The sequence below is a fragment of the Melopsittacus undulatus genome, chromosome Z, assembly GCF_012275295.1.
Source record: "Melopsittacus undulatus isolate bMelUnd1 chromosome Z, bMelUnd1.mat.Z, whole genome shotgun sequence".
NCBI classification, from domain to species: Eukaryota; Metazoa; Chordata; class Aves; order Psittaciformes; family Psittaculidae; genus Melopsittacus; species Melopsittacus undulatus.
The window spans coordinates 10,928,317-10,953,539 of record NC_047557.1 but is presented as its reverse complement, the minus strand read 5'-3'; the positions used below and the strand labels follow the sequence as shown (position 1 = coordinate 10,953,539).

The window sequence follows — 25,223 nt, the reverse complement described above, 5'->3', positions numbered from 1 at the left end:
ACCTTGTTGAGAGGAAGCCATGAGCAGGGCTGCTGTGTCCCACATCCCTAAGTGGTGCCTCATGGTCCTTCCAACCCGCAGGGCTACAGTGGGGATCTCACATGAGTCTGGGTGAGGTGCATGGTGGCAGCCAGAGAAGGGTGATGTTCCTCAGCACACATCTCGGGCAGGAGCGTGTTCTGTCCCCATGCTGTGGCCAGAGCTGAGGAACCTCTGTGTGCTCAACTGCCCTGCAGCCCCTGTGCCAGGTCAAGCCTGGCAGAAAACTGAAGATCAGAGGTCACCAGCACCATGGTTGGCACAGAGCCTTTATTGCTGAGATGCAGAACAGAGCCATGGGGTCAGTCCTGGCTCTGAGGACCCTTGAGCAGCAAAGGCAGAACCAGTCTCTGTGGTGCAGCATCCCCTGCTTGGAACTGCATACAAGATGTCTAAGTTGAGCCTGGGAGCCAGACCACCTAGCCATGGTGGAGCCAGACAGGATGCTGAGGGTGCCTCTTGGGATCTAGCAGGGCTGTGGCACCTGGACCAGCATTGGGAAGATGGAGCTCCAGGAAGGGATTGTGTGGGGTGGGAAGGACTGTGGATTGTCCCTCCATTGGCTCTTGTTGGCTTCATGGTTCTTGCAGATTGGGTCAGATCCTCCTGAACTCCATGGATCTTACAGCAGTGGGACACTCCCCTGGCAGAACACTGTTTAGGTGTTGGTAGAACTATGCCACTTTCCTGGGACTGCCTGAAAGGACAAGGGAGCCTGAGTCTCTTCATCCCTTGCACAAAGAGGTCAAGTCCTGGTGCCCCTGCTCTGTTCTGCATACTCAGGCTGTGATTCCAGTAAGTTCCTGTGCAAAGGCTGGGCAAAGGGTCCTGCTTCAAAGCCTCACCACAATGAGACACTCTGGGTAGTGTTTTCCAGCCATAGAGGACCCTTGGGGTGGCTTCTTGTGGGAGTAAAGCATCCCGGGGCTGTGCACACCCTTCTTGTCTCCGGTGGTTTCCATTGTTACTGATGGAGGCTGGAGATGTGCTGTGGCCATGCCTCTACTTGAAATTCCCATAGGTTTCAAATGAATTCAAGTAACTGAGGGCTAGTTCATAGCAGAGCCCATACTGCTCCTGTGGACAGAAGGATGCATGTGAGACCCTCATACACCAACAACTGCAGTGGAAAGCCAGTCTTGGTTGCTGACAACTTCCTGAGCAAGCCAGGCACAGGTACAGTTCATTCTCCTCTCCCAAGCAAAGCCCACCTTCCCCATTGAGGAATCATAAGCATAGCAGAGGGGTGGGCTTCCCCACTGCTGAAGCCAGTGTCCATGGCCTGAAGTGTTTACTGCTCACTCCTATCCAGGCTATAATGGCCCTTAGCACCCAGAATGGTGTGCAGGATAGGCAGTTGTGCAGAATGGGGGCAGGATAGGCATCTGAGCACCCACCAGTGCAGCCCCCAGCTGAGCTGGCCAAGTGGACCAGAAAGGGCAGCACCAAAGCAGGATGCTTTGGTGCCCATCCAGTCCTGCAGAACCTGCCCCCCTCTCAGTGTGTTTGTTGCAGCAGCAGAAAACAGGGTTTTCAGAGGTCTCATCTGCCCCTGCTAGCCCCAGGGTGATCCGAGCACATTGGTGCTAGGGCAGCTGCTGGGACAGTCCAAGCTATAGCCTGTGCACTGGTCTTGCCCTGTTGCCTGGGTTTGAAGGCAGCACCTACCACATCTTTAATCAGCTGTCTCCGCCGTCTCTTCAGCATCCTCACAGCCTGGGACACATCCACCAGCCCCTCGCTTTGGATCTGCTCACACAGGAAACCAGCAGCACAGAAGATCCCGCTCCGGCTGGCACCATCCCTGCAGAGGAGAACAGGGGGAGGGTAGGGCTGACCCTCAGATGTCCCACTAGACCTGCAGGCTCTCAGGATGATCTTGTCCACAGATCCTGCATCCAGCCAGCTCCTTCCCTGAACACAGCTCATTCATGTCCATATGTCCACCCAAGACTGAGCTGTGACCCAAGTTCACTGCTGCAGCCTGGTCTGAGCCAGCCCTGCGCCATGGCTGCTCCTCTCTGGGACATCACTCACCAGCAGGTGATGAGGATGTGTCCATCCCGGCTCTGCCGGTGGTGTGTCTCTACATTCCCTAGCAGGCTGATGATGGTGGCAGGGTGTGGGGGAAGATGCTGCTTCATCGGCCAGTCTTTCAGTTGCCAGAACCGCACTTCCAGTGGAGGCTTCTTGGGCTAGTGGGGAAGAAAGACACTGAGTTGGGAAGGGAAGAAATCTGTTTGCTTCACAGCAGGAAAGGAGGGACAGTGTGTGTTAGTCCTGGCTCAGCCACGCACACTGGATCAAGGGAGCAGCTCCACAGTGGGATAGCCCAGTCCCAGACTTCGCCCTTCTCCACTGAGTGCTCTGGGACCAGCAGATGTACAGACCACAAGCACCAGGTTCAGCGCAGACTCATGCCAGCCCAGTGCCCAGCTACCGGTAATAGCTGACCCCATCCATGAACCATCATGAGATGCATAAACTCTACCCATGGCTGCTGTCCTCCAAGTCATATAGAAAGGTACACAAGCATATAGGAAGGTACACAAGCATACCTTTTCCTGCAGCCTCACCCTCTTGGGACTAACCTTTCTTCCAGGGCAAAAGGTCCTGCTCTGGACAGTGCCATTCCCCATCACATCCCTCTGATCACTGTGGCCGTGGCCATCTTTAGCTGTGACTTTGTCCCCAGATCAAAGCCTGCTGATGCTGGAGTTCGGCAGGTCCTTCCAGCTCTTACAAAAGCCATTCTCAAGGGACTTTCTCCATCCCTGTGCAAAGTGCTTACCTGTTGCTTGTTGGTGAGGGCAAGTGTCCAGGCTGTGAAGCCAGCTCCAGGCTCCTCTGAGATGAACTGGACATGGAAACGGCCATAGGCAGCTTCGCCCTGCATGGGCCAGAACTCTGCGTATGTCTGGAGACACACACACACGTGTGATCACACACAGCCCCTACCTGCACGTGTGGCAGAGCTCAGCCTCCCCATGGGTGTGCACACACCAGCCCCTTGTCCATAAGCCATAGTGTGCACATGTGTGCTCTTCCTGCCATTTGCTGTGGACCAACCCATGGTGCTGCAGCCAGAAGAGTAACAGTGGGCAAGGGTAAGGGAATCCTGAGGGATGCTCCCTTGCTGTGAGACTGGGGACACCCCACTGCTGAGGTGTCCTCAGGGGTCTCCTGGATGGAGCCCACAAGCTGGTAGTGGGCTCCTGCAGCAGGCAAAGCAGCAAAGGCAGAAAACATATTGCCTGGCCTCAGAGGGAGGTAGGGGAGGGCAGGGATGCTCATATGCTGCTGACCTCATCCAGCTCCTGCAGCTGGTTCAGGACAACCACTGCCGTGCAGGTGTAATCCCAGACCAGAGCCCAGAAATCCACCACTGTGTTGGGGAAGGGCATCTGGGTGATGATGAGTCTGTCCTCTTCAGTGTATGTCTGCAAAACACACCGGGGTGCAGGGAACAGATCACACAGCACTCCCCTTGGGAACCCCTCTGACAGCAGGACCAGGGCAGGACCCAGGGAGATGCATCCCACCCCATCCGTGTCCAGAGCAGGCTTTGCACCCAGCTGACCCTCAGCTCATCACAACCCAGCCCATCATATCCCAGCAGGCAAGAGCCATCATCTGCCTGCTGAGCTGCCTGTGCAGGCAGGACCTAGGCTGATCTCGGGGGCCACCTCCTGGCAGCAGGGGCCCAGCCGCTGGGATGCAGTCACTGAAGAAGCCCCAGGGCTGGGACACCTCAAAGCGGTGCGGCATGGCCCAGCCCTGCCTCGGGCAGTGGTACCCTGGGGGCATCTCTGCTGCTCCCAGCATCTCCCACCTCCCACTGCGCCTGGAGCCTTACGTTGACAAACACAGCATTGATGTAACCTGGTGAGCCGTCTGCGTTCAGCGAGGACATCAGGATGGGCCGGCAGGAATCCGCTGTGGAGGCAAGGGGCAGAGAGAAGTGATGAGCCAGCCTCTCCCTGCACTATGGCATGGGGCTCTCCTTGCAAGGTGTGGGGTCCTTTGGCATGGGCGGGATGGGCTTGGATGAACAGGTACCACCAGCTCCATGGCCATGACAGCTCATGGCTGCCTGACACAGGGTGTCCAAAACTGCATAGGCAGAGGCATAGAGGCACAACAGGTTCCCCCTCCTTATTTCTGCTTCATGTTTCATCTGGGCTCCTCCACGGGGAAAGAGTAGACCCAGGGACATGTTTATCCCATGAACGCATGCTTCCTGCAAGCCCACAAGGAAGCAGCGATGGGGTCCAGCCTTATATTTATTACCAACCACAAAATGCCAACTGGACCTTGGGCAGAACCTGCCAGGGGCACAGTGCTGAGGAGTGAAGCAGCAAGGCAACATCAAGCCCCCCCTCCCCTACTCTCAGGCTGCCCATCCCTGCCCGTGGTACCTGGCAGGATCCCTGGCTTGCGGTTCTTGGGCTGGTTGGTGGGTTTCTCTGCTTCTCTGCATGGCAGGAGCTGGAACAACTCGGAAAACTTCTGCAGGGCCTGTAGGGATGATTCAGCCAAGCAAGTCCTGCCTGTCAGCTTTTCCTCTTCTTCATCCATCCCAAAGGAGTGCTCCCCCCTCTCCATGCCACAGATGGGGTTGGTGGGAGGCACCACAGACCAGCCCCAGTGCATCAGATCCTGGTGGTACCTTGAACTCCTTCTCAAGGACGTTGTTGTGCCTTGAGGCTTCAGCTTCTTGAAGGCAGCGGACGTGGCTGGTGATGCTCTCCACTGGGACCCCAGTGCTGCCGCAGAGCAAGCCTTCGAGCACCACCTCGTACAGGAAGGTGTACTGCTCCTGCATGAGGACACGGGTCAGCTGCAGTCTGGAGCAGCTCCATGAGGAGCCCTGGGACGCCGGACAACTGGCATCAATCACAAACAAGCCAGGTCCACCCTTTACTTTCCTGCTGTGGGTCCCTTAGGTCAGACACCTCCCAGTGCAGGCAGCCCTGCTCTATGAAACTGCAACAACCCAGGCAAGACCATCTTCCTGTTGTTTAATGCTCCCCCTCAGACCAGACCCCTGCTCTGGAGAAGAAAACCCAGAAAAGCAGTGTACTACAAGCAGCTGTGTGATCCTGTCCTACCTAGTGTCCTCCAAAGAGTCCCAGCACTGAGCATCAGGATATAGCCCCCAGAAGATACCACTAGGGCAGACATCCTGAAAACCTGAAGGCCTCTTCATGCTTCTTGTCTAATTCCATATATATTATAGTATATTATATTAATGGTTATTATACGGTTATTATATGACTGATGCATAGGAATGCTGCTGGCACTTCAGAGGATCTCAGGGGAATATGGATCCTGACTAGGTTTGGATACAGCACTGAAAACAAGATCCTGCGTTCTCCATCACCTGGCAGCTCCAGTCTCAGTGCTAGACCATAAACAGTATGGCCAGTGCTGTTTGCATTGCCATAGCCCTGGGTAGGACAGGAAGCAGATCTGCAGCCTGACAGCATGCAGGGAACTGACAGCTCTCCTCACCTTGGTCTGCACCATGCTGATGCGCTGCTCCCGCAGCCTCTGCACGCAGTGAAACACATCGACCTTCCCCTCGGCCTTCCCCATCTTCAGGAGGAAGTCCAGGGCGATGAAGGTACCAGTGCGCCCAATCCCTGCACTGAGGATGGAGATAACTGGGGATCAGGGCTGCCCTGGCCAGCTTTCCCAGCACCCAACAGCTCCCAGCCCAGTACCTGCAGTGCACCACCACGGGGCCAGCGGGTGCTTCCAATGCCCTCTTATTCACTACATCCACTAAGCACAGGAGCTGGGCAGAGTTCCTGGGGACCCCATGGTCTGGCCACAGCAGGTAGTGAAACTGCTCCACCACCCTTGGGAAACCACAGCCTGCCTGCAAAGAGGGAGACGTGGCTGGGAGCCGGAAACATGGAAACTGGTGTGGAGTAATCGCATGCCAACAAGTGTGGAGCAGAGGAAAACAACACTTCATGGGGATATCAGCACTCAGTGTTCCCCCCAGTACCCTCACTACAATGAATGCTCTATTACAGGTCAGCAAAGAGCAAATTTACCCAGCACATAGCCACAAAATTCTCTTAGTTTTCTGCTCCCCTGTGCTGTGAACAGTGAACTCAGAGCACTAAAGGCAGTTTGTGCCCCAGAGGGAAAAAACATAAAATCCAGAGTTTAGAATGATTCCATAGACATTGAACAGTCCTGGCTTGCTCAAATAAGGTATTTCCTAAGGCTGGTACTACAGTGATGTGAATGTAGTCACTTTTGTTATCAGCCCATTATGTATTTTTCCCTAAACATCACATTCACTTGGCCTGATGAACTGCTATGTTTCACCATCAGGTGCTCTTGGAATTTTACCTTCCAGCTACACTTTGATCCGGGCAAGACAAGAATACACATGACTGTAATTTCTTTATATTGTACTTGTTTTCCCCTCCTTGCTACTCATTCAGTTTCAGGTTTTTATCTCGGGCATAGCTTCCGCTAAAGTACCCGTCTTGACATATGTCATATACATTATCTTGAACCATGTGAAATGACCAAGGGTTCACTGTGGACCCTCTGCAGATTGGCCCAGGAGACAGGATGGCACCTGACCCATCATTCTAGATGTATAGAGATGCCATTTTTTACCCTTTAACTGCTTTTATGCCCTTTGTGATCACCTCTTCCAAGCCCTCAAGGATGCACAATCTGTACATGTGCATCATTTGTCCAGACTCAGCTGGGGTGAACACTGGAGCTGACCAATTGCCTTTGCCTGGCACAGAAACCTGTGGGGCTGATGCCCCATCATGGTACCCAGTGATAGCAATGCTGCCCTGTTAGTGCAGGAAACCAGGCAGGGCTTCCCATAGCATCTCTGGGCTAGCAGCTCCCGCCAGCTGCTGAAACCCAAAAGCACCCTGCATCCCCATCTCAGCTATACACCAGGCTTACCTTGTGCAGGGAGAAGATGCGTGTGATAAGGCCCGTGGTTGTCCTGGTGTTGTTGAGTGTCACAGTGAAATCTCCATAGATCTGCTCCTGCTCTGGCCAATACTGCTCACACTTGGTCTGTCAACAGCAGCGAGACCACTAAGCACTAGTAAACTCATGGGGGGAGCGTTGCAAGCCAGCAGTGGTGTGGAGCTGCTCTCTGCCTTCCCTGGTAGCTGCACTGGGAGCAAAGCAAAGCAGGTAGGGAAGCCTGGGCTTTGGGGAAGCTCAAGCTGAGACCAGGCTAAGATGGTTTCTCTACCTTGTTCTGCTCCACTAAGCCTGTCAGCATCACAATGACTGAAGTCTTCTCCTGCCACACCATCTGCCAGAAATCCAGCACTGTCCCAGGCAAGGGGCCTTGGAAACAGGAGAACCCTGTGTCAGTGTCCAAGCCATGGGGTTTAGCTGTTCCCAGGAACAACTCAGATGTCCCCAGGCTGTGAGCATCCTGAGGCTTCCCTCTGCACAGCCTGGGCACATCAGCCACTGGCAGGGTGTGCTGGACACCTTGGCTTCATCACATGTTAGAAACTAAGACAAGGAGGAGGGAGCCCAGGGCACATCAGGGATTCAATGCTCCTTCAAGGCATCCTGATGCTCAAGATGACTGTGACTGTGACTGCTCTCACATTTAGGATCCTATTTCTCAAGGAGTATTCCTGTAGCTTTTGCAAGGAGCATGAGACCTCCTCACTGCATGCTGCACAGAGCAGACTAACCCATCACAGGTTTGCATCATTGGAAGAAGCCTGTCTCTGAGTGCACTGAGTGCAGGCATGTCAGGCACTTGCAGGTTTGTTCCTGTCACTCCAGCCACCAAACCAGTGGTGGAGGTTAGGTTAGGGTTTAGTGTTAGAGTTAAGGTCATATTTAAGGTTTAGGGTTAGGGTTAGGCTTTTGGGTTAGACTTAAGGTTAGGTTTAAGGTTTAGGTTTAGGTTTAGGGTTAGGGCTTTGGGTTAGAGTTAAGGTTAGGTTTAAGGTTTAGGTTTAGGGTTAGGGTTTAAGTTTAGGGTTATGGTTAGGGTTAGATTTTTGGGTTAGGTTTAATTTTTAGGGTTAAGTTTCAGTGTGTTAAGTTTAGGTTTATGTATATTGTGTGTAGGACCATGTCCAGCCTGAGGAGTACAGGGTCCAGCTGTAGCTGGATGCTGTCAAAGTGCCACAGAGGGTGACCACTTTCCAAGAGAGTCTTGTACAGGATATACAGGACCTTGGGCTAAGGCATTGACTGCTACTAATCTGCTGCCCCACATCCCCACTCCCAAAAGTGCTCAGGCCAGTGACTGGCACCTCCTGAGATGAGGGCTGGGAGTACACACCTTGAGCTGCAATGAAGAAACGTGGACTCCGGTAGCTCTGTGGGGAGAGGTTAAAACATCACATGGGTTTAGTGTTTAACAGGGAATGAAACGAAGGAAGCAGCCATCAGAGCCCAGGGCCTTGGCACATTCTGTCACAGCATCACTCCTGCCAGCACGGAGACTGGGTACCCAGGGGCTGCATCTCACCTCCTCTCTCCTCACACAGGCCCCTTTCTGTTAGAGGTGAGGCACCTCTACCCTCCCCAGGCACCTCTACCCTCCTCATGGCAGCAATTCCCCAATACCTACATCCACGTAGCTGGCATTGATGTAGTCATTCCCTGTGTCAGAGGGCTGCAGCACCACACGGCAGTGATCATCTGAAACAGAAGGGAGGCAGCAGTTAGGGGATGGTCTCTTTGGGACAGCAATGAAGTGACTGTTTAAGGAGGGGGTTATAATTTAGGAAATCTGGGATTGTCAGCTCCCTCCTCAGCAGCACTCCAGGCACCAGGACATGTTCAGAGGTAAAGAATAGCTAATGAGATGAAAGGTGATGTGGCACAGCAGGAAATGCAACGTGGTTTTGGGGAAGACAATGCAATGACCAAATGCCCACACCATGTGGGGCCCAGAGGAGCTTTAAGGTTTGGTAGAAATGGGGTCACTCTGCTTTCCCACAAATAGCCACTTCTGGATGGGACACAGCAGGGTTCAGCAATGACTAACAGAAGGAACAGGAATTACTAAGATTGCAGGGAGGTTTGAGGAGCAGAACAAGGATTCTCTAACTGGATATAAAACAGTGAGGTCAACATGATGCTGCTGGAAACCCCCTTTGGGTTTCGGTAGCCACAGATGATGAGGTGCAGAGCTCAGCTTCGCTGAAGAGTTGGGAAGGGCACTTACAACAGCCCAGCACCCTGTTCTGCCCAACCACCCCAAGGGCCTGTGCCAACCCCTGCTTACATGGGATGATGTTCTTGTAGCGGTTCTTGCTCTGATTACACAGCTCCTTCCCAGCATTGCAGGGATGCATCAAACTGGAGGAGAGTTGCTGCAGAGGAAGAACACAACCCCCTCTGCATTGGCACGAGTTCTGGACAACCACATGACATTCCCAAGGAAGGTGTGAGGGGCTTGCAGCTGGGTGGTAAAGCAAAACTAGACCAGACCTGGTACTCCCCCAGACGCCCAGCACCATGAGTGTTGACTGATTCATCCTCTGTCTGCTCTGCCTCTATTTCTGCCCTCTTAAACCTCTTCAGAGCCTCCAGCAGTGCCTCCACTGGGATCTGCGTGTTCATCTTGCTCACACCTACAGAGACCATGAGGTCAGCTTAGCATGAGAGTGGTCAGGACCCCTTCAAACCCTAGATTATCCCTCCCCACACAGGTCCCTTTCTTCTGGGAGATGTCCCTTTCCCCATGACAGCCAGCTCTGATCCTCTTGTTCATGTAAGGACCTTACAGATCCTGTAAGTACCCTGCCTGTGCTTTTAACAGACAGCCTGTCCAGACAAGGCACACCGTGTCCATACTATACCTCCTCCGTATCTTCTCAGAGGGATAGTGCTGCTGTTCTCTGAGGGTTTTGAACTGTGGAACTTCTTCCTGCAAAACACCAAGTCAAGTCCATAGACCAGCAGAAAAGAGAAAGGGAGGAGAGGCTGTTGTCTGTATAACAGCCCAGTGTCCCACCTTGCTTTGTCTCAGGCTCTGCTTGGGCACTCCCTGGCAGTGCAAGGTGCTCACAGAGAGCAGTGGAGGGGAGGCACATACTGACCTGAAGATCACAAGGAGCAGCAAAATCCCCAGTGCCAGGAGTGTGACGACCACTGCTACTGCTGTAGCTATGGACATCCTGCTCAGCAGAGGCGCCGGCTCCTGCCCTGCAACTAGCACATGCCAGTGTCAAGCTCCCACACAGCCTGAACGAGGTGTTGTGAGACTGGATAAGAGCATGAGGTGAAAAAACCATCTCTCATCTCCCAACATAGGCTTTGCATTGGAGAATACCAATGCTGGTGAGGAACAAGTAGGTGCTAGCTTGGTGTGATACCCTCCAGTGTGGACCCTGCTTCCCTCTTTGACTGCCCAGGCACAACGAGAGGATGGTGAGAGGTTTGCATTTCTGGGGTGGCACATGCACCAGGGGAGCACTAGGACTAAGATGCAAGGCACAGTGATGGCACAGATGATGCACAGAGTCCAGCAGCCATTGCTGCCAACCTGACAAGTGGCCTAAGGTTGGCTAAAGCTCATGTACAATAGGTAGCCTCAAGATTCAGAGAATTTACACAAAGCCAGAAGTAGGACAAACAGAATCCAGTGCTACTGCACTTGGCCAGCATGTCTCTGTGGGAAGTGGCCAGGCTGGGAAAAGGGAACATGAAGGAGAAAAGGGAGCAAGGAACCCACTTACCAACAGAGAAGCTGTAGCAGATGCAGGTGACCTTCTCTGCCTGTCCAAGGAGGAAGGGAGGGAGCTCTCAGTCCACTCCTGCCCCAGTGCCCAGCCCAGGGCCAAAGGTCCCCGCTCAAGGCCACTGAATGCCCTGGCAGCAGCCCCACAGAGCAGGAGCCCACGAGGTACCTGCTGCGAGCGGCGCACGAGGCGGAGCAGGGCCGTGTAGCTGCAGCCCGGCCGGAGGGCAGCGTTGTGGTAGCCCTGCCCGCGGGTCCCGTCGCCCAGCACGAAGTCCATGGGGCTGCTGAGGTTGAGCACGGCGGCCACGTAGGCCCCGGGCTGGCGGCTGGCGTTGAAGGGCTGCGGCTCGGCGGAGCAGACGCCTTCCACCGTCGTGCTGTTGTGCACGGCGGCCACGAGCAGCTGGTGCTGCCTGCAAGGAGGCGGTGAGAGGGAGCCGGGAGGGGGGCACGGGCAGAGCGGAACGGGGGTGGCTGCGGTGGGGAAGCCATCGGGGGGTGCGGAGAGCAGAGGTGCCGGGGCCGCACTCACGTCGGCGGCTCGAGGTGCCGGGCGATGGGGTGCAGGGGCAGCACGGCCGTGCCTTGCGAGGCGGAGATGTCCCGGGCGCTGCGGCAGCTCATGGCCGGGGGCTGCGGGGTGTCTGCAGGGGCAGAGCCGGGCTGAGCAGCAGCGGCAGCAGCCGGTGGCTGTGCGAGGAGCAGGGGCGGCCCCGGGCAGCGCAGGCCGCCGAGCACAGCTCCTGGTGCCCCGGGTGCCGGCGCTGGGCTGGAGGCGGCGGGGATGGGCACAGGAGCTGCCGCAGCCGGGCCGGAGGGAGCGGGACAGCTCCAGCCTTACCCGAGCCGTTGGTCCGGAACTCCCGGAGCGCCGCAGCCCCGGCCCCGGCGGCCGTGAGTCCCCGCACGGTCACCACGTAGCTGGTGCCGGGGCCGTGCGCGGGCAGCGGGTGCGCGGTGACGGAGCCGCTCAGCCGCAGCCGCTCCAGCTCCAGCAACGCGCGGTCCTGCGCGCTCCTGGCCGTGATGTTCAGCTGCGGACAGAGGCAGGGCTGGGGCAGCGGCTCCCCCTGCCCTCGGGAGCCTGCCCGCAGCGCAGCCGGGCCCAGCAAAGCGCCCTGCAAGGGGCCCCTGCTCTGGGAAGGAACCGGCAGCAGCCTTGGCCCCACGCGTGGAGCTCAGCGCAGGCAGGAGGAGAGCAGGGATGTGGAGCCAGCGCTGCAGCTGTCAGAGCGGCTGTGAGCGAAGGAGCAAGCCTGGGTGAGGAGCTGAGGGCAGGAGGGAGGCTGCTTGTCTGAAGAGGAGCAGTGAGGCCGGGGCCAGGTCACCAGCCTGGCACTGGAACAGCACAGGCACCGTGGTGACAGCACCACCGGGGAGCAATGACATCTCTTTCCTCTTTCAGGTTATCACAGCTTCCCATCCCCACATCGCCTGCACTGAGCTGCATGCAGGGGCACGTGCCAAGGGGAGGAGGACACAGGCAGCCCGTGGTCCCCTGGTACCTGGTATCCGATGATCTCCCCTTTGCAGGAGGGCAGCGGCTCCCAGCTGAGGGACCCCGTGCTGGGATCCAGCCACAGCTGCTCCGGTTTGTCCGGCACTGGAAGCACAGGAGGATGGGGTCACACATGGGGCTGAGCACAGAGCAGGGCACAGGCAGTGCCTGGACCAGGGCACAGGCTGCACAGGGACCCTCCTGAGCGGGGTTTGTCCCACACAGGCTGCGTGTGCTGCAGCAGTGGGAACAGCAACAGTGCAGTGAGGACTGCACAGTGAGGAGGGGACATCCTCTGTGTGCTCCAGGGCCCAGCACAACCCCTTCCTCAGAGCCTCACGGCATCTGAGCAGCCCAGACCCAGCACAGTGCTGCAGGCAGTGGGTGACAACACTGCGGGTGAAGGGGACACTTACATTTCATGTAAACATACCCGTTTCTTTTGTCTTGAAGAGCCCTTCGTACAAGATTGTGTGGGGCTGCCTGGAGATGGTGACACTGTATTCAGTGAAGGGCTGCAGAGCAGAGCAGGAGAATGTCCCCTCCTGCCCATGGAGCATCTCCTCTCCCACCACCTCCTCAGCCTCACAGCCAGGGGAGGAAGGCCCTGCCAGCCGGCACATGGCCTGCATGTGCGAGCACGCCTCAGGGACCTGGCAGGACCAGTTCAGTTTGATGCTGGTGCTGGAAACCTCCAGGGTCCTGGGGTCAACGTGGAGCACCTCTGTGGAGGAGACATGGCAAGAAGGTCACTGCCTTCCCTTCCCCTCCCAGCCCTGCAGCCAAGCTTCACCTTCCCCATCATTCCCTCTGCATACACCCAGCACAGAGGCTCATCCTCCCCAACAGCACAGTGAGAGGTGCAGCTCCAGGACCCCACACAGGATGGGCAGAGCGGGGCAGCCAGGAGAGCTCCTGATGCCTCCCTTACCGATGCACTCCACTCTGTTCTGAGTGCGGTTCCACCTGCCTCTGCTGTCCTTTCCAAGCCAAACCTCTCTGTATGCAGACTTCCCATGACTTATGGTCAGGAATTTTCTCACGCATTTGACATGGGTGAAGGATGGCTGGAAACCCACAGGACAGCTCAGTGTCACTTCTTCATGGTTCCGGTAATTATCTTGGTCTGGTTCCAGCTGCAGTCTTGAGTCCCACTGGGGCCTTTGGCATGTTTCTGGTGGAGGTGACAGTGGGTGTTAGTTGGGATGGGAGATGCTGAGGTGGGACATGGGACAGAAATCACAAGTGGGGGATCCCAGTCAGGCTCTGGGCGGAGAGGGAAGGTGATGTCCTGCTGCCAGCATGAGACCATTTGCTCAGGCTGGTTGGGACGTGCTCTCCTTTGTGTACCTGTAGCATGAAGGGTCACTCATCCGTGAACCTCCCCATCCACCCTTGTGTCCAAGGACACTGTATTCCCTCCTCCATAGCACACAGAGTAGAGCTTCCCAGGATGTTCAGCCCGCACCAGCAGATCCCCTCCAGCCACTGTTTGGACATGGCCCCCCCACAGTACAGGCTGCCCTTGATGGGCCATGGCACCACCAGCTCTGCAGGGATGCAGGTCTCTGTAGTCATGGCTCATCCCTGCCATGGGGACCAGAGGTGTCCCTCTGACACTTCTGGGCTGCATCAGTCACTCCCTCAGCTAATTCTCCTCCTGCACATGCCACAGTGCAGTGAGGCATGGGGATGAGCAATGCTTCCTCCATTCACATGAGCTGCTTCACCACAGCTCCTGACCCTTGCCAGAAGCCCTGCTCCATTCTCCACATCCCCTCCTCATCACATTCACCATCCCCTGGGCTGAGCAGGCACAGCCTGTCCCTGCAGTTTGCCAGTTGCTGTGGGACGAGGCTTTGTGGCCATGTTTTGTACTGGCTGGCACCTAGGAATGAGCGTGCCCCTGTTCCAGCCTCTGTGAGGGCTCTGAGCAGCCTCAAACAACTTAAAATGCAACCTTCCTTCTCCCAGAGAGTCGGAGAAGGGATCTCACAAGGTTCAGACCCTCTTCTGAACAGCCACAAAGCAGTACAGATGTGCTGGTGTCAGACCTCTCATGGTCAGGTTTGTCCTCAAACAGCCCTTGCTGCAGAAGGCAAGAGATGCCCTACTGAGCACCACAACCATGGTCACACATCTTTGACCTGCACCCAGGCAGATCCAGCTGGAAAAGCAGCAGTAAGGTGCCTTCTGATGGACGAAAGTCATCACTCCTGCTCCCTGGTAGGGGAGTAGGAGGAGTTTGGTGTCATCATATTCCTATGAGCTGGACATGAGGTTCTGGGAGAGTTCCCACAGGCAGACAAGTGTCTGTGTTTGCTCAGTCATCAGGACATGTGGTGCAGGGAAGAGAGGGAAGTGCAGCACAGTGTGTCCCCCAGGACACCTTCATCACAGCTCGCATGAAGCAACAAAGAGATCCTTCTGTCCCCACTCCCCCTAAGGTGTGTGGTCGCTGGCAGCCTTTGGTGCCGTGCAGAGCACAGGACATGTACATTCATCCTTTAATTGCAGGAGCTGCTCCACAGTCATCAAACCTCCCATCACTGGCCCCAAGGGAAACTTTCCCATACTGACTCTCACCCCTACACATTCCTAGCATCCTGTCCCTGCAAAAGAGCACCCTGCTCCTCATGCCTCCCTTACCGATGCACAGAACCTTGTACCAGATGCGGTTCCACCGGCCTCTGCTGTCCTTTCCGAACCAAACGTCTGATTTCCTATTGCTGTTGGACTGGACTTCCCTCAAACACTTGACATGGGTGAAGGGTGGCTGGAAACCTTCAGGACAGCTCAGCATCACTTGTTCATTCTTCTTGTAATTGTTCTGTTCTGGTGCCAGCTGCAGACTTTTGTCCCACTGGGGCCTTTGGCACGTTTCTGTCATAGGGGAAAGTGGGGGTTAGATGGGGTGGGGGTGACAAGCTGGGACAGGGGGTGGTGGTAGGATATCAGCAATCATCCAGTTAGGGGCAGAACAGGACAACCAAGAGAGCTTCTGGTGCTACCCTTACCAATGCACTCCACTCTATCCTGAGCCTGGCTCCACTGGCCTCTGCTGTCCTTCCCAAGCCAAACCTCTCTGTATTCAGGTTTCCCATTGCTATTGGACACATTCTTTCCTATACATTTGACGTGGGTGAAGGGTGGCTCGAAACCCTTAAGACAGCTCAGCATCACTTCCTCATCCTTCAGGTAATTATATTGGTTTGGTTTCAGCCGGAGTCTTGTGTCCCACTGGGGCCTTTGGCACGTTTCTGGTGGAGCTGGAAAGAGGGTGTTAGTTGGGATGGGAGGTGCTGAGGAGGGACATGGGAAGGAGATCTCCAGTGATCCATCAGGCCCTGGAGGGAGAAGGAAGGTGAATACCCATCTGCTAGGACACCATCCACAGGTAAGGCTTATTGGGATGGGGTTCTCCTTGTGTACCTGAAGCATGAGGGATATCCTTCATCCATGAACCTCCTCTATCCACCCACTTCTGTCTGTGGACACTCTTAGCCATCTCCCACAGCCTCAAACAGTGAGGTTCCCATATTGTCTCTCTCCTCCCATCTCACCTGAGCACTGGGCTGCCTGCTCATTCATGCCCACACTCAGCACAACTCTGCCCCTGCCCATGCCAGTCCCTCATCCCCATCACCCGAGGGCAGGCATTGCTCTTCCCTCAGCTCCATCCTCCTCAGACTCCAGCCCTGATACCAGAGGTGACCCAGGGCTCAACTCAGCCCCTTCAACCGTGCTCCTGTGGTTGCAGGGTTCCCCATCTGCACAGGCAGGCAGGGGGACAGACAGACCTGTGCAACCCAGGGTGGCACAGCAAGGATCACGGCACTTCTGTGGGCACATCAGTGCTGGCCCCCAAACTTGCCCCATGCCCTGGCACCCGTCTGCAGGGTCCCACACTTGCCCTGCTCAGAAACCACTCCAGGAGCTGCTGGCTTGCCCATATGGCTTCCCCATCTGGCACTACCTTGTCTCCTGTCTCCTGTCTGGGCTGTCTCCTTCAACACTGTGTGGGCAGCACAGCATCAAGGAGGGAGGGTGGCGTGCATGCTGCTCAGCTTGGCAACATCATGACTGGCTATCAAGGGTGAAGGTAGAGAGAGGACATGGGAGAGCTGCTGCTGCCTCTATGGACCTCAGAAGGTGTATCCAGGTGTCTGTGCTATTCCTGCCCCACCAGGCGTTCCCATAGACTGGTTTTACAGAGCTCGCTTGCAGAAATTCGCTTGCACATATTTGACCTCGGGGAATGACAGCTTGAGACCTCCAGGGCAGGAGTGTGTGCCTGGGCACGGCAGTGATATAGGACACTGGGAGAAGGGAGAAGTGAGGGGCAGGATCTGGCCTCCTCCAACTTCCCCATGTCCTGCAACTCAGGAAGTGAGTGGGAAGAGATGCAGGGACAGTCAGAAAACCTGTCCCACACTAAAGGCTTCTAAAGGAGTCTGCTCCCAGCTGTGGCCAAGGTGTCTCATGGATATGTCAGGATATTCAAGGTCCCTTCTCAAGAAGAGGTGCATGTAGCAGGGAGACCTACTGTTCCCACTTACCTGTGGTGCAGGTCAGGTTCTCTGCCACCCCATGCCATGTTCCCTGACTGTCCATCTCCCAGTCATACTTAGAATCTGGAGATGTCCCTTTTGCACATCTGATCACGGCAAGGGGAAGAGGATCCTCCGTAGAGCAGCTCAGTGTCACCTCTTCATTGATCCTATAAAAACTCTTCTGTGGGGTAAAGTGGAGCCTCGAGTCCCACTGGGGCTGCTGGCATTTCTCTGCACAGAGGAGCAGGAGACAGTGTAAGCAGGATGGAAAGGGGCCTGATAAGGGGTCTACTGCCCTCATTTTGACACTGTGCAGCTCCCTTGGTTGTGGGGTTCTTAAAGAGCCAAGGCTACGTAGTGAGCGATTCCAATACCCTGAGTCTTTAAAATAAGAAGAGTCTTGGCAGGCCCAAACTAGGTCAGTTGTCTTGTTATTCCTCTGTAACTTTCCATGTTTTCGTGCAGAGAATGATCCTTGCCAAGGCTGTAGTTTCCCACTGTATTTTTAGAGTAAGGTATTTAACCACAATTATAACAAGTAGTAAACATTAGCTTTGTAAACGGTAGTAACCTCTAGACTAACCAATTAGAGCTCAGTATCCAAGGCTGTTACATAAGGGAATAAGGGTATAGAAGAGCAGTGTATCTAATAAAGTTTGGCAATCGTTTGATCATATTGATCGTCTCTTCGTTGTCCAGGACTCCTGCGTCAACACTTGGTTACCATACTCAACTCCAACCCCCTTTTTTGCACCTAGTTAAGGTAGCAGGAGAGAGATCTATCCCAGGAGCAGTCCCCTCTATCCCCACAGACATGTAGGCTTCCCCACTCAGGCTCCATTTGGATAAGGTTGTCCAAGGACTGGGCTCCTCCCTTCCACTTTCACCACCTCAGCTGTATTCCCAGGAACTGTTTGAAGGCACAGGTCACACAGCCAGTCTCAGTGCTGGGACCCTGGTTCCTGCCTTTGAACCCCTCCCCAGGACCACAGACACCCGTAGCTGCCCATGGCAGCATGCTGAGACAAGTGCCCTGGCACTGCCCGGACAGGGGGGAAAGCTGAGACATCCAAGTGTCCCATTCCTGGACTGTCACCCCAGTGGAGTTGAAGCATGACCCAGTCATGGGGGGTTTACCACCAGCTCAACACCCTTAACCTGCACCACAGGTAAGTGGGGTCAGAGTGATGCTCTGCTTACCCTTGCAGGTGGCAGTCGTGTTCCACAAGGTGTGGGTCCCATTGGAAATGCATCTGATCCGAGAGACTGAAGGCATATACTCCCCAGCACAGCTCAGCTGCACCAAGTCGTTCAGGGCATAGCTGCTGTGGTATGGGGTCAGCCGCAGCTTGGGGTCCCAGTCGGAGGGAGCTTTACATCTTCCTGTGTGTAAGAGCCAGAAGGAGAGCCCTGAGCATCATTGGGCTCCAGAAACATCTGCAGGGCATGATGAGGTCCCCATCACTGCAGAGGGGCTGAAGACAATCACCTCCAAGAATGCAGCCCTGGGTGTACTGATCCCATTGCACCCTCAGCTGCAGTGCACGAGTGTACCCAGAGCCCTTCTGTGCTGCAGAGGGGTCCCAGCCAATACATCCCAGCAGCCTGGAGGATGTCGCTCTCTGCCCCAAAGACAGGGGCTGTGGCACCAGACCCAGTGAGTCCTTGTTGGCATCAATCACTTGCGTCCCCATCATCCTGCTGAGCACTACTTGCTTATACCCACATATATACCCTTATTTGCAGCAAACAGCCCAATCAAGCCACCAGTTCCCTTTTGCTCTGCAGGTTACACTTTCTATTTAATCCTTTCCACCCCTTGAACAAAATACTGGCTTGCTCCTAGGACCGGGTACCTCCCATCCCGTATCACTCCCATCGTTATCCAGGAGGGGAAACATTCCCACAGCTGGGTTGGCAAAAAGGACTCAGCAGGGACTGCAGGTACATATTATTTAACCTGATGTATGTTTAGTGGCATTTTGAAATGTGCAGACTGGGCAATTGATGGAAGTAAATAACTATATTTGTTTTCCATTAGTTCCTAGGCAGGAATGCTGCGGTCTGTCTGTGTGGCACTAATGTGGGTCTCTAGCTCTGACCAGGTACCAATTTTCATGTAATAAGAAATGTACCTCTCTGTTTGCTCTTTTCTATGAACAAATTCAGCTGTAAGTAAAGCTGGAAGTATATTCAGCCATTGTCCAAAGTTACCAGGGTGCATCCAGGCAGGCACAGTGAATCTGTGCTCCTTCCCAGCACAATGCCCAGGTGGCATTAGAACTCGCCAGGAAACCATGATTGTTCTGTACTCCTCATGCAGCAGGCTAAGGGACCACAAGAGCGGCATCACCTCAGCCAGAATAAGACCCCTGCCAAGTAAATGAGATAGATAAAATACCACCAAAATGGTAGATAGAGCAGCAATTATTTCAAGCAGGTGACAGCTACTCATGAAGGCATTTATAGTGTTTCAGTTTTCATTGCTTTTCCTTTTCTAAGTGCTTCTGTACCTCCTGGTGGCTGTTACCATCCCTGCAGTGACACAAACCCCACCAGCAGCACAGAGCATGGCAACCTGCGGGGCAGGAAACGAGGAGGTAAAGGTGGATTCTCCTCTGCATGTAACAGAGGTGCAGATTTCAAGAGGTATGTGGGGCAGCGTCTTCCTGCAAACACTGATGCTCTGCTGGCAGGGTTGGCTGTGGCTGTATGCCAGAGCTCTGATTTGCTCCCAGCCGTCTCTGAGCTGCTCACCAGCACATTCAATGCCTTTTGTGTAGCAAAGCATTTGTGGCTGATTGAATGAACCCCTCTAGTGGTTTTTGGCCTTGCATGGTGCTTCCTTACAAAGGCCAGGGGTAACAGTGAGTTTAAAAGGCTGCTTCTCATGGTTGCTGTGTTAAAGGTGTCGCACAGTGCAGACTTGCTGTGGTACAGAAGAGAATTGCTCTTTGTTTAAAGTTTATGGTGGGTTTTTTTACTGAAAGGTGAAGCTTCTGCCTGCTGAAGTTAGGAGTATGTAGTGTTGTAACTACTACTGTTGGCAGCACTTGGAGCTGATTCAGTCTTTCCCTTAGCTTTCAGTGATTCACTAAGGTACAAGTAAATAGGTACTGCATAAAGCTTCTGGGCTGGAAGAGTGTGTGAAGAAATCCCTTGAACTAAGCTGGAACAGCAGCCACACATTTCTGACTATGCTGGCCACCTCCATCAGGTCTCCAGTGAATCACTTCTCCTAAAGCTGGGCATTTATCAGCCCCAACCCTTTGCCAGAAATGTCAGCATAGAACCATAGAATCTTTTCCTTTTTCTTCAGGTGAAAAAGGGCTTGGTAAAGGCACAAGGATGGCACAGGTGAGCAGTCCTGCAGGCAAACCCTCTTACTTACTTCCTTGTACCTGGCTGTGCCCACTGAGCCCCATGCAAGCACTAATGGGATGCCTGTCCTCTGCACCTTGTCCTTTCCATCTGAGCCATCTGAGCAGTCATTTGGTCTCCCTTTTTCTTCTCTACAGGCTCCCCTGTGCACCTTGGCCTGCCAGATGTGGTCATGTCATGCTCACGCATGCGGTGGACACGACTGATGCAGCTCCCTGACCTGTGCTGGGCATGGAATACACGGGACAGGGAATGAAGCCTGGATGGGATTGATCAGAAAGGGCAGGCAGAGCCCACAGCTCAACCCCTGAGGAGCCTGGAGGGCACTGCTGTAGGAGAGTGCACCAGCCTTAGAAATTAGGTTGGGGATTAATGCTGTCTGACAGAGGGATGGATATGACAAGATGAGCTTGCTTGCCTTGTGAAGGGGCAGTGTGCATCAGTGAGACAGCCTGGGAGGCTGCCAAAGCTCCTTGTAAACAGAGCATCCTTCTGGCAGCGCCCATGCCATCCATGCAGAGGAGCTGACAACAGGCAGGGTGTTACAGCACTGACACCATTTGTACTCAGGCACCTGCAGCTGCTCAGAGCCCTTCCTGGTGGCATTTCTTGATGACTGCTTAAGGGTAAAGCCTCGAAGTCTCTGGTTCCACACAGAAAAGGGAAGAGGAGACACTTTCAGCCCACATCTGTTTTTGTCTCAAGAGCATCGCTGAATACTATCTGATTTAACCCCACTTCTCCAATAAGCCCAATAGCAGGGATATGAGTACCATTTAAAACACATTGAGAGAAACTAACCCCTGACTGTGGGGTGCAGTCGAGATACACAGCCTAAGGGAGGGACACCTCTGTCCTCACCCTCTTTCTTACATTTTCCCGTAACATTTGCCATGGGAAAAGGGCTCCTTGGAGCAAAGGAGCCTTTGCTCTAATCCATTTGTGTACTTTGGTGGTGGCCATGGGAAGTCTCCATCAGTCTGGAGCTCACCACTTTTGCAAAGGAGATGGACGCACATATCTGTGTGCAGGGGGATGGGGCACTGCTGGGAAAGGGAGGGTGTTCAGAGAGAAAGGGGAAAGAAACACTCAGCTTCTGGCTTCACAGGGACTAACAGCGTCCGGGAGAGCAAAGAAACAGTCATCAGACACTGTTTATCACCCTGAAGTGGTATGCAGAGAGCTGCCCACAGGCTCTCCACCCCCGGCTATAGGAAAGAGGCTGAGACAAGTGAAATTTCACATGGAAAATATGGTGTAGATGTGATCAAACAGGCACTTCTTGCAATGTGCAGTGTGTGCTCACTGCAAAATGGACAATGCTGAATGCCTAGGCAGGAGTGGTAACAAAAGGTTAGCTTATTTGCCTCATATAGTCAGAGATTTACTGTTATGTGGGTTGGTTTGGGTTTTTTTTCCAGTTGATTCTACTAAATGAATACCCTCCTTGTTAATATGGTTTAATACCCATGAATATAGAAAGCATTTTACAGAAATATCTGGGCTGCCTGTCCCTGCTGCAAAGGAGTTATGAGCCTGGCAGGCAAAACAAAGCCCCAGCATGCACCAGAAGCAGATGTCAGGGAGGATAAGGACAAATAGCTATGCTGGTAATTCAGGTCAGCCCTTTGCTTACCAGCAAAAGATGTACTTTCTTACACTGTATTATCCCATACATAAAGAATAAAAGACAAGGGTAAATCTAAGGAGCAGCAGGCAAAGTTCAACCCTTTTCCCACAGCAGCTCAGCAGCTAGCGGAGATGACAGCAAAGCGCACCGGAGTCTTGCTGTGTTTGATGCCATATCCTTGCTAAGAAAAGCAACCACCATTTCCACCATGGAAAGTGGCATTGCAAGACATTGAGAAGACACACACAGGTCTTAAAGCATCTCTGTACTCATCACTAGCAACCAAAGGTGCTGGGTGGGTGTTTGAGAGTGATGGGCAGGGAGAGGGTGGAAGGGGCAGAGACATCTCTGAGATGCTCTGCTTGGGAGCAGTGCTGGGAAAAGGATGTGGCAAAGCAGATCACAGAACAAGGCACTGCTGGAAAAGCAGGGAAATGGTGACACTTTAACCTGTACTGCTCTGCCATAGGAAAGGGGCTCTGATGTGGGTTTGAGAACAGGAGGTGAAATACTTGTTTCCTGAATCTGTACTCTTGTAATGAGAAGCATGGTGGAGCACACAGCTCTGAGCCCCAAGGCTCTCCTCTGCGGCATCTCTTAGTGTCTGTGCTCCCAACAGGATTTACTCTAGGCACTGTCTGAAATCAAAGTCCCACTGACACAAAACCTTTCAGACTGAGTACGGCCTTATTTTACCTAGCACCTTCCTACACACCGGGCACTGCAGTATGCCCCTAGTTAGAGCACCTTGGCAGCTGCAATTAAATCACTATGTAATGTTAATCGAGGCTGATGAGCAAGGGATCAGGGCCAGCCTGGGTCATAGACCTGCCTCTGCAGGGAAATCATTCCCTAGAAGCTTCTCCACCTGCCTCCTAGGCATGTTGGGACTGTAAGGGAACGAGGTTCTCACAGAGGTGCAGCACTTCAGGTGGGAGAAAACCCCTGTAAGAACAGCAGAGTGAGGCAATAAGGTGACAATAGGACAGTGAGACAATGCACCCGGCACAGTGTGATGGGGTGAGCAGACAGCAGTGCTCTGCTGGCTCACACTTGCACCACGTGCACCAACCACATCCTCTGCCTGCAGCTGTTGTGCTTTTACCTGAGCAGTGCCCTCATCCCTGGGATGCTCCTCAGCCATCTGCCCTCATTTCTTCAGCAAATGCCAGGCCCTTTGCCAAACCTGCTGCCATACCTGTGGCTTTTCAGGAACCAGTGCTGCCAGTGCTGGGGGGAGCTGGCACAATGACGTGGGACAGCCCCACATTACCTGGGACCCTGGTTCCCTCAGCATGGGGGTCTTTGTGGGTCAGTAGTGTGAGTGGCAGCAGCTTATCCAGTCCTCACTTGGCTGTTGCCCCTCCCTGATTACACCCTACATCTGCAAGGGTCGTGGGAGATGCTCAGGAACCCCTGGAAAAGGAGACCTTTAGGTCATGTCCTGTGTTCTCAGTCTCTACCCAATAGTTTTACCCTGCCCCACTGCTGCTGTCTGCCCCATAGAGGCCATTGCACCCTAATGTGCATGGGAGGGACCCTCCTGCCCCATCCTGGCCACCCCCCTTGTCCTGTCCCTCAGCAAGAGAAGACCCCCATCCATAAAGCGCAGGTCCAGGACGGGATGAGCCCACGTGCAGAGGATGCAGCAGGGCTGCCCGCAGTGCTGGGTGCGGCTGACAGCTCTCTTTTGTCTTGATTCCTCTTTTCACAAGCAGCAAAGTGCAAGCTCAGCAATATCATCTCTGCCGCAGGCAGCCCCAGGGATGAGCTGGGTGACCGAGATGTGCAGAGCACATCGAGTCTGCTGCCCACCCGCTCCATCCCATCCACATGGTGGGGACAGGTCCTGGCTGTAGTGTGTGCTGAGCAAGCAAGCTGGAGAGCCACCCTTGGGTATGGTTGCAGACGCTGTACTGGTAGCAGCTCAAGTGGGGGATCTGGACAAGGGGAAGCCACTCTGGGCAGGAGGATATCCTCTGTTGCAGGCTTAGTCCTTGGGTTTTGGGTAACAGTGAGCTGTGCTTACAATCCTTGCATCCACAGAGACACATTTCCCTTGGGAATGGGCTCCTATGGCCCATATCACACAGTACAGATGCTGCCATCACTTCACACCAGCCACCAAAGGTGCTGGTCCCATTCCCCAGCATCTATCATTCCATATGTAATCAGCAGGTTTCTCTATCCTGCATAAGCCCAGACACATCCTTGCCATGGACTGGAACATGGTTGGATGCTCATTTAGTGATTTTTATCAAAGATTGTTTTAGAGAAATACTCCAGTTCATACAGATGCAGAACAATGGAAGGTCACAGCCCCTGAACCCCATCTCAAGCCTCCCAAGAAGTCAGATAACATGAGAGCCTGCAGATACCCAGTAGCTGACTGCTGATATGAAAATGTGCAGCCTGTGTAGGAAGAGCCTGGCAGAGCCCTGGGGGTGCCCTGGCCTTCCAGCACCAAGGAACCCCATTAAAGAGCAATCCCAGCACTTCATGTGCCTCTTGGATACACAGGGACTCAGCTTACGGCTCCCTACGTCTTTGCTGGGCACTAGCACCCATCTCCACTGCAGTGAGGATATGGCATCTGTGCAATGTGCAAGGAAATGTGGCCACCTTGTGCTCCCAGGGACACTGCCTGCTCCTCAGAGGAACATTACAGCCCCTGCAGAGGCTTTTCCATCATGCTGAGGTCTTCTGCCTTCCATCCCCATCAGAGCTTCACCCCCAAAACCCAACTAATACCCAAATCTCTTAGGCTCAAGTATGGACATCAGCTGCAGTCCTCTCTGATACCTGCATATGATAAAGATACAAGGCAACCTAACAGCAGGAGGGCAGCAAAACCTTCTCTTGTGGGTACAGCAGTGAACCCTTCTTACCTGTTTCCTCGGCTTCTCCCGAGATGTTGGGGTCCGGCTCTTCCTCCTCCTTTGCTGCCAGCAGAGGTGTGAGGAGCAGGAGAAAGATCCATCGCGGCAGGGCCATGTTTGCTTATGCTTCCAGGGCAGGACGAGGTGTCAGCCCCACCGGGCGCCTCACAGCGCACCCGTCTGATTGCAAGAGGTGCGAGCACACAAAGGAAGGAGAAATCACATACAGTGCAAGAGGCTTCCTCATTGGAGAGGGAACATCTGCCCGCAGCAAGTGCTGCTTTCGTTCTTCTCTTCTTTGCACTGGGGCAGCTTCACGCCCCTTTCACAATAGCCTTGCCCTGAGAACCACAGTTTTCAGGCTTTCTGGCAGGAGATGCTACCAGCCACAACAGCTGGGTTCCTGCTTCCTCTCCCAGCACAGATATCGACAGTCCCCAAAGGACCTGTGAGCTGTGCTCACTCACGGCTATGATGTTTTGGAAGCCTCTATACACACACCGTAAGACCAGTCAGA

The 25,223-nt window shown here is 54.1% G+C and overlaps 1 protein-coding gene across 1 annotated transcript; it reads right to left on the bottom strand.

Annotated features, from left to right (window-relative positions):
• Nucleotides 1-291: 291 nt before the first annotated feature.
• Nucleotides 292-24,945, bottom strand: LOC101879748 (receptor-type tyrosine-protein phosphatase kappa-like). Its single transcript, XM_034073302.1, has 30 exons — nucleotides 24,716-24,945; nucleotides 18,017-18,199; nucleotides 16,823-17,047; nucleotides 15,281-15,532; nucleotides 14,913-15,146; nucleotides 13,195-13,437; nucleotides 12,697-12,987; nucleotides 12,271-12,368; nucleotides 11,607-11,799; nucleotides 11,298-11,409; nucleotides 10,932-11,178; nucleotides 10,761-10,800; nucleotides 10,122-10,227; nucleotides 9,882-9,949; nucleotides 9,511-9,653; nucleotides 9,305-9,392; nucleotides 8,645-8,715; nucleotides 8,354-8,390; nucleotides 7,292-7,389; nucleotides 6,991-7,107; nucleotides 5,766-5,923; nucleotides 5,554-5,689; nucleotides 4,709-4,858; nucleotides 4,458-4,557; nucleotides 3,896-3,975; nucleotides 3,345-3,479; nucleotides 2,831-2,956; nucleotides 2,077-2,234; nucleotides 1,708-1,843; nucleotides 292-1,116 (listed from the first exon to the last, which is right to left on the bottom strand). The coding sequence occupies exons 1-30, from the start codon at nucleotides 24,819-24,821 to the stop codon at nucleotides 1,042-1,044; spliced, it is 4,206 nt and encodes a 1,401-aa protein (XP_033929193.1). The 5' UTR covers nucleotides 24,822-24,945; the 3' UTR covers nucleotides 292-1,041.
• Between the last annotated feature and the right edge of the window lie 278 nt (nucleotides 24,946-25,223).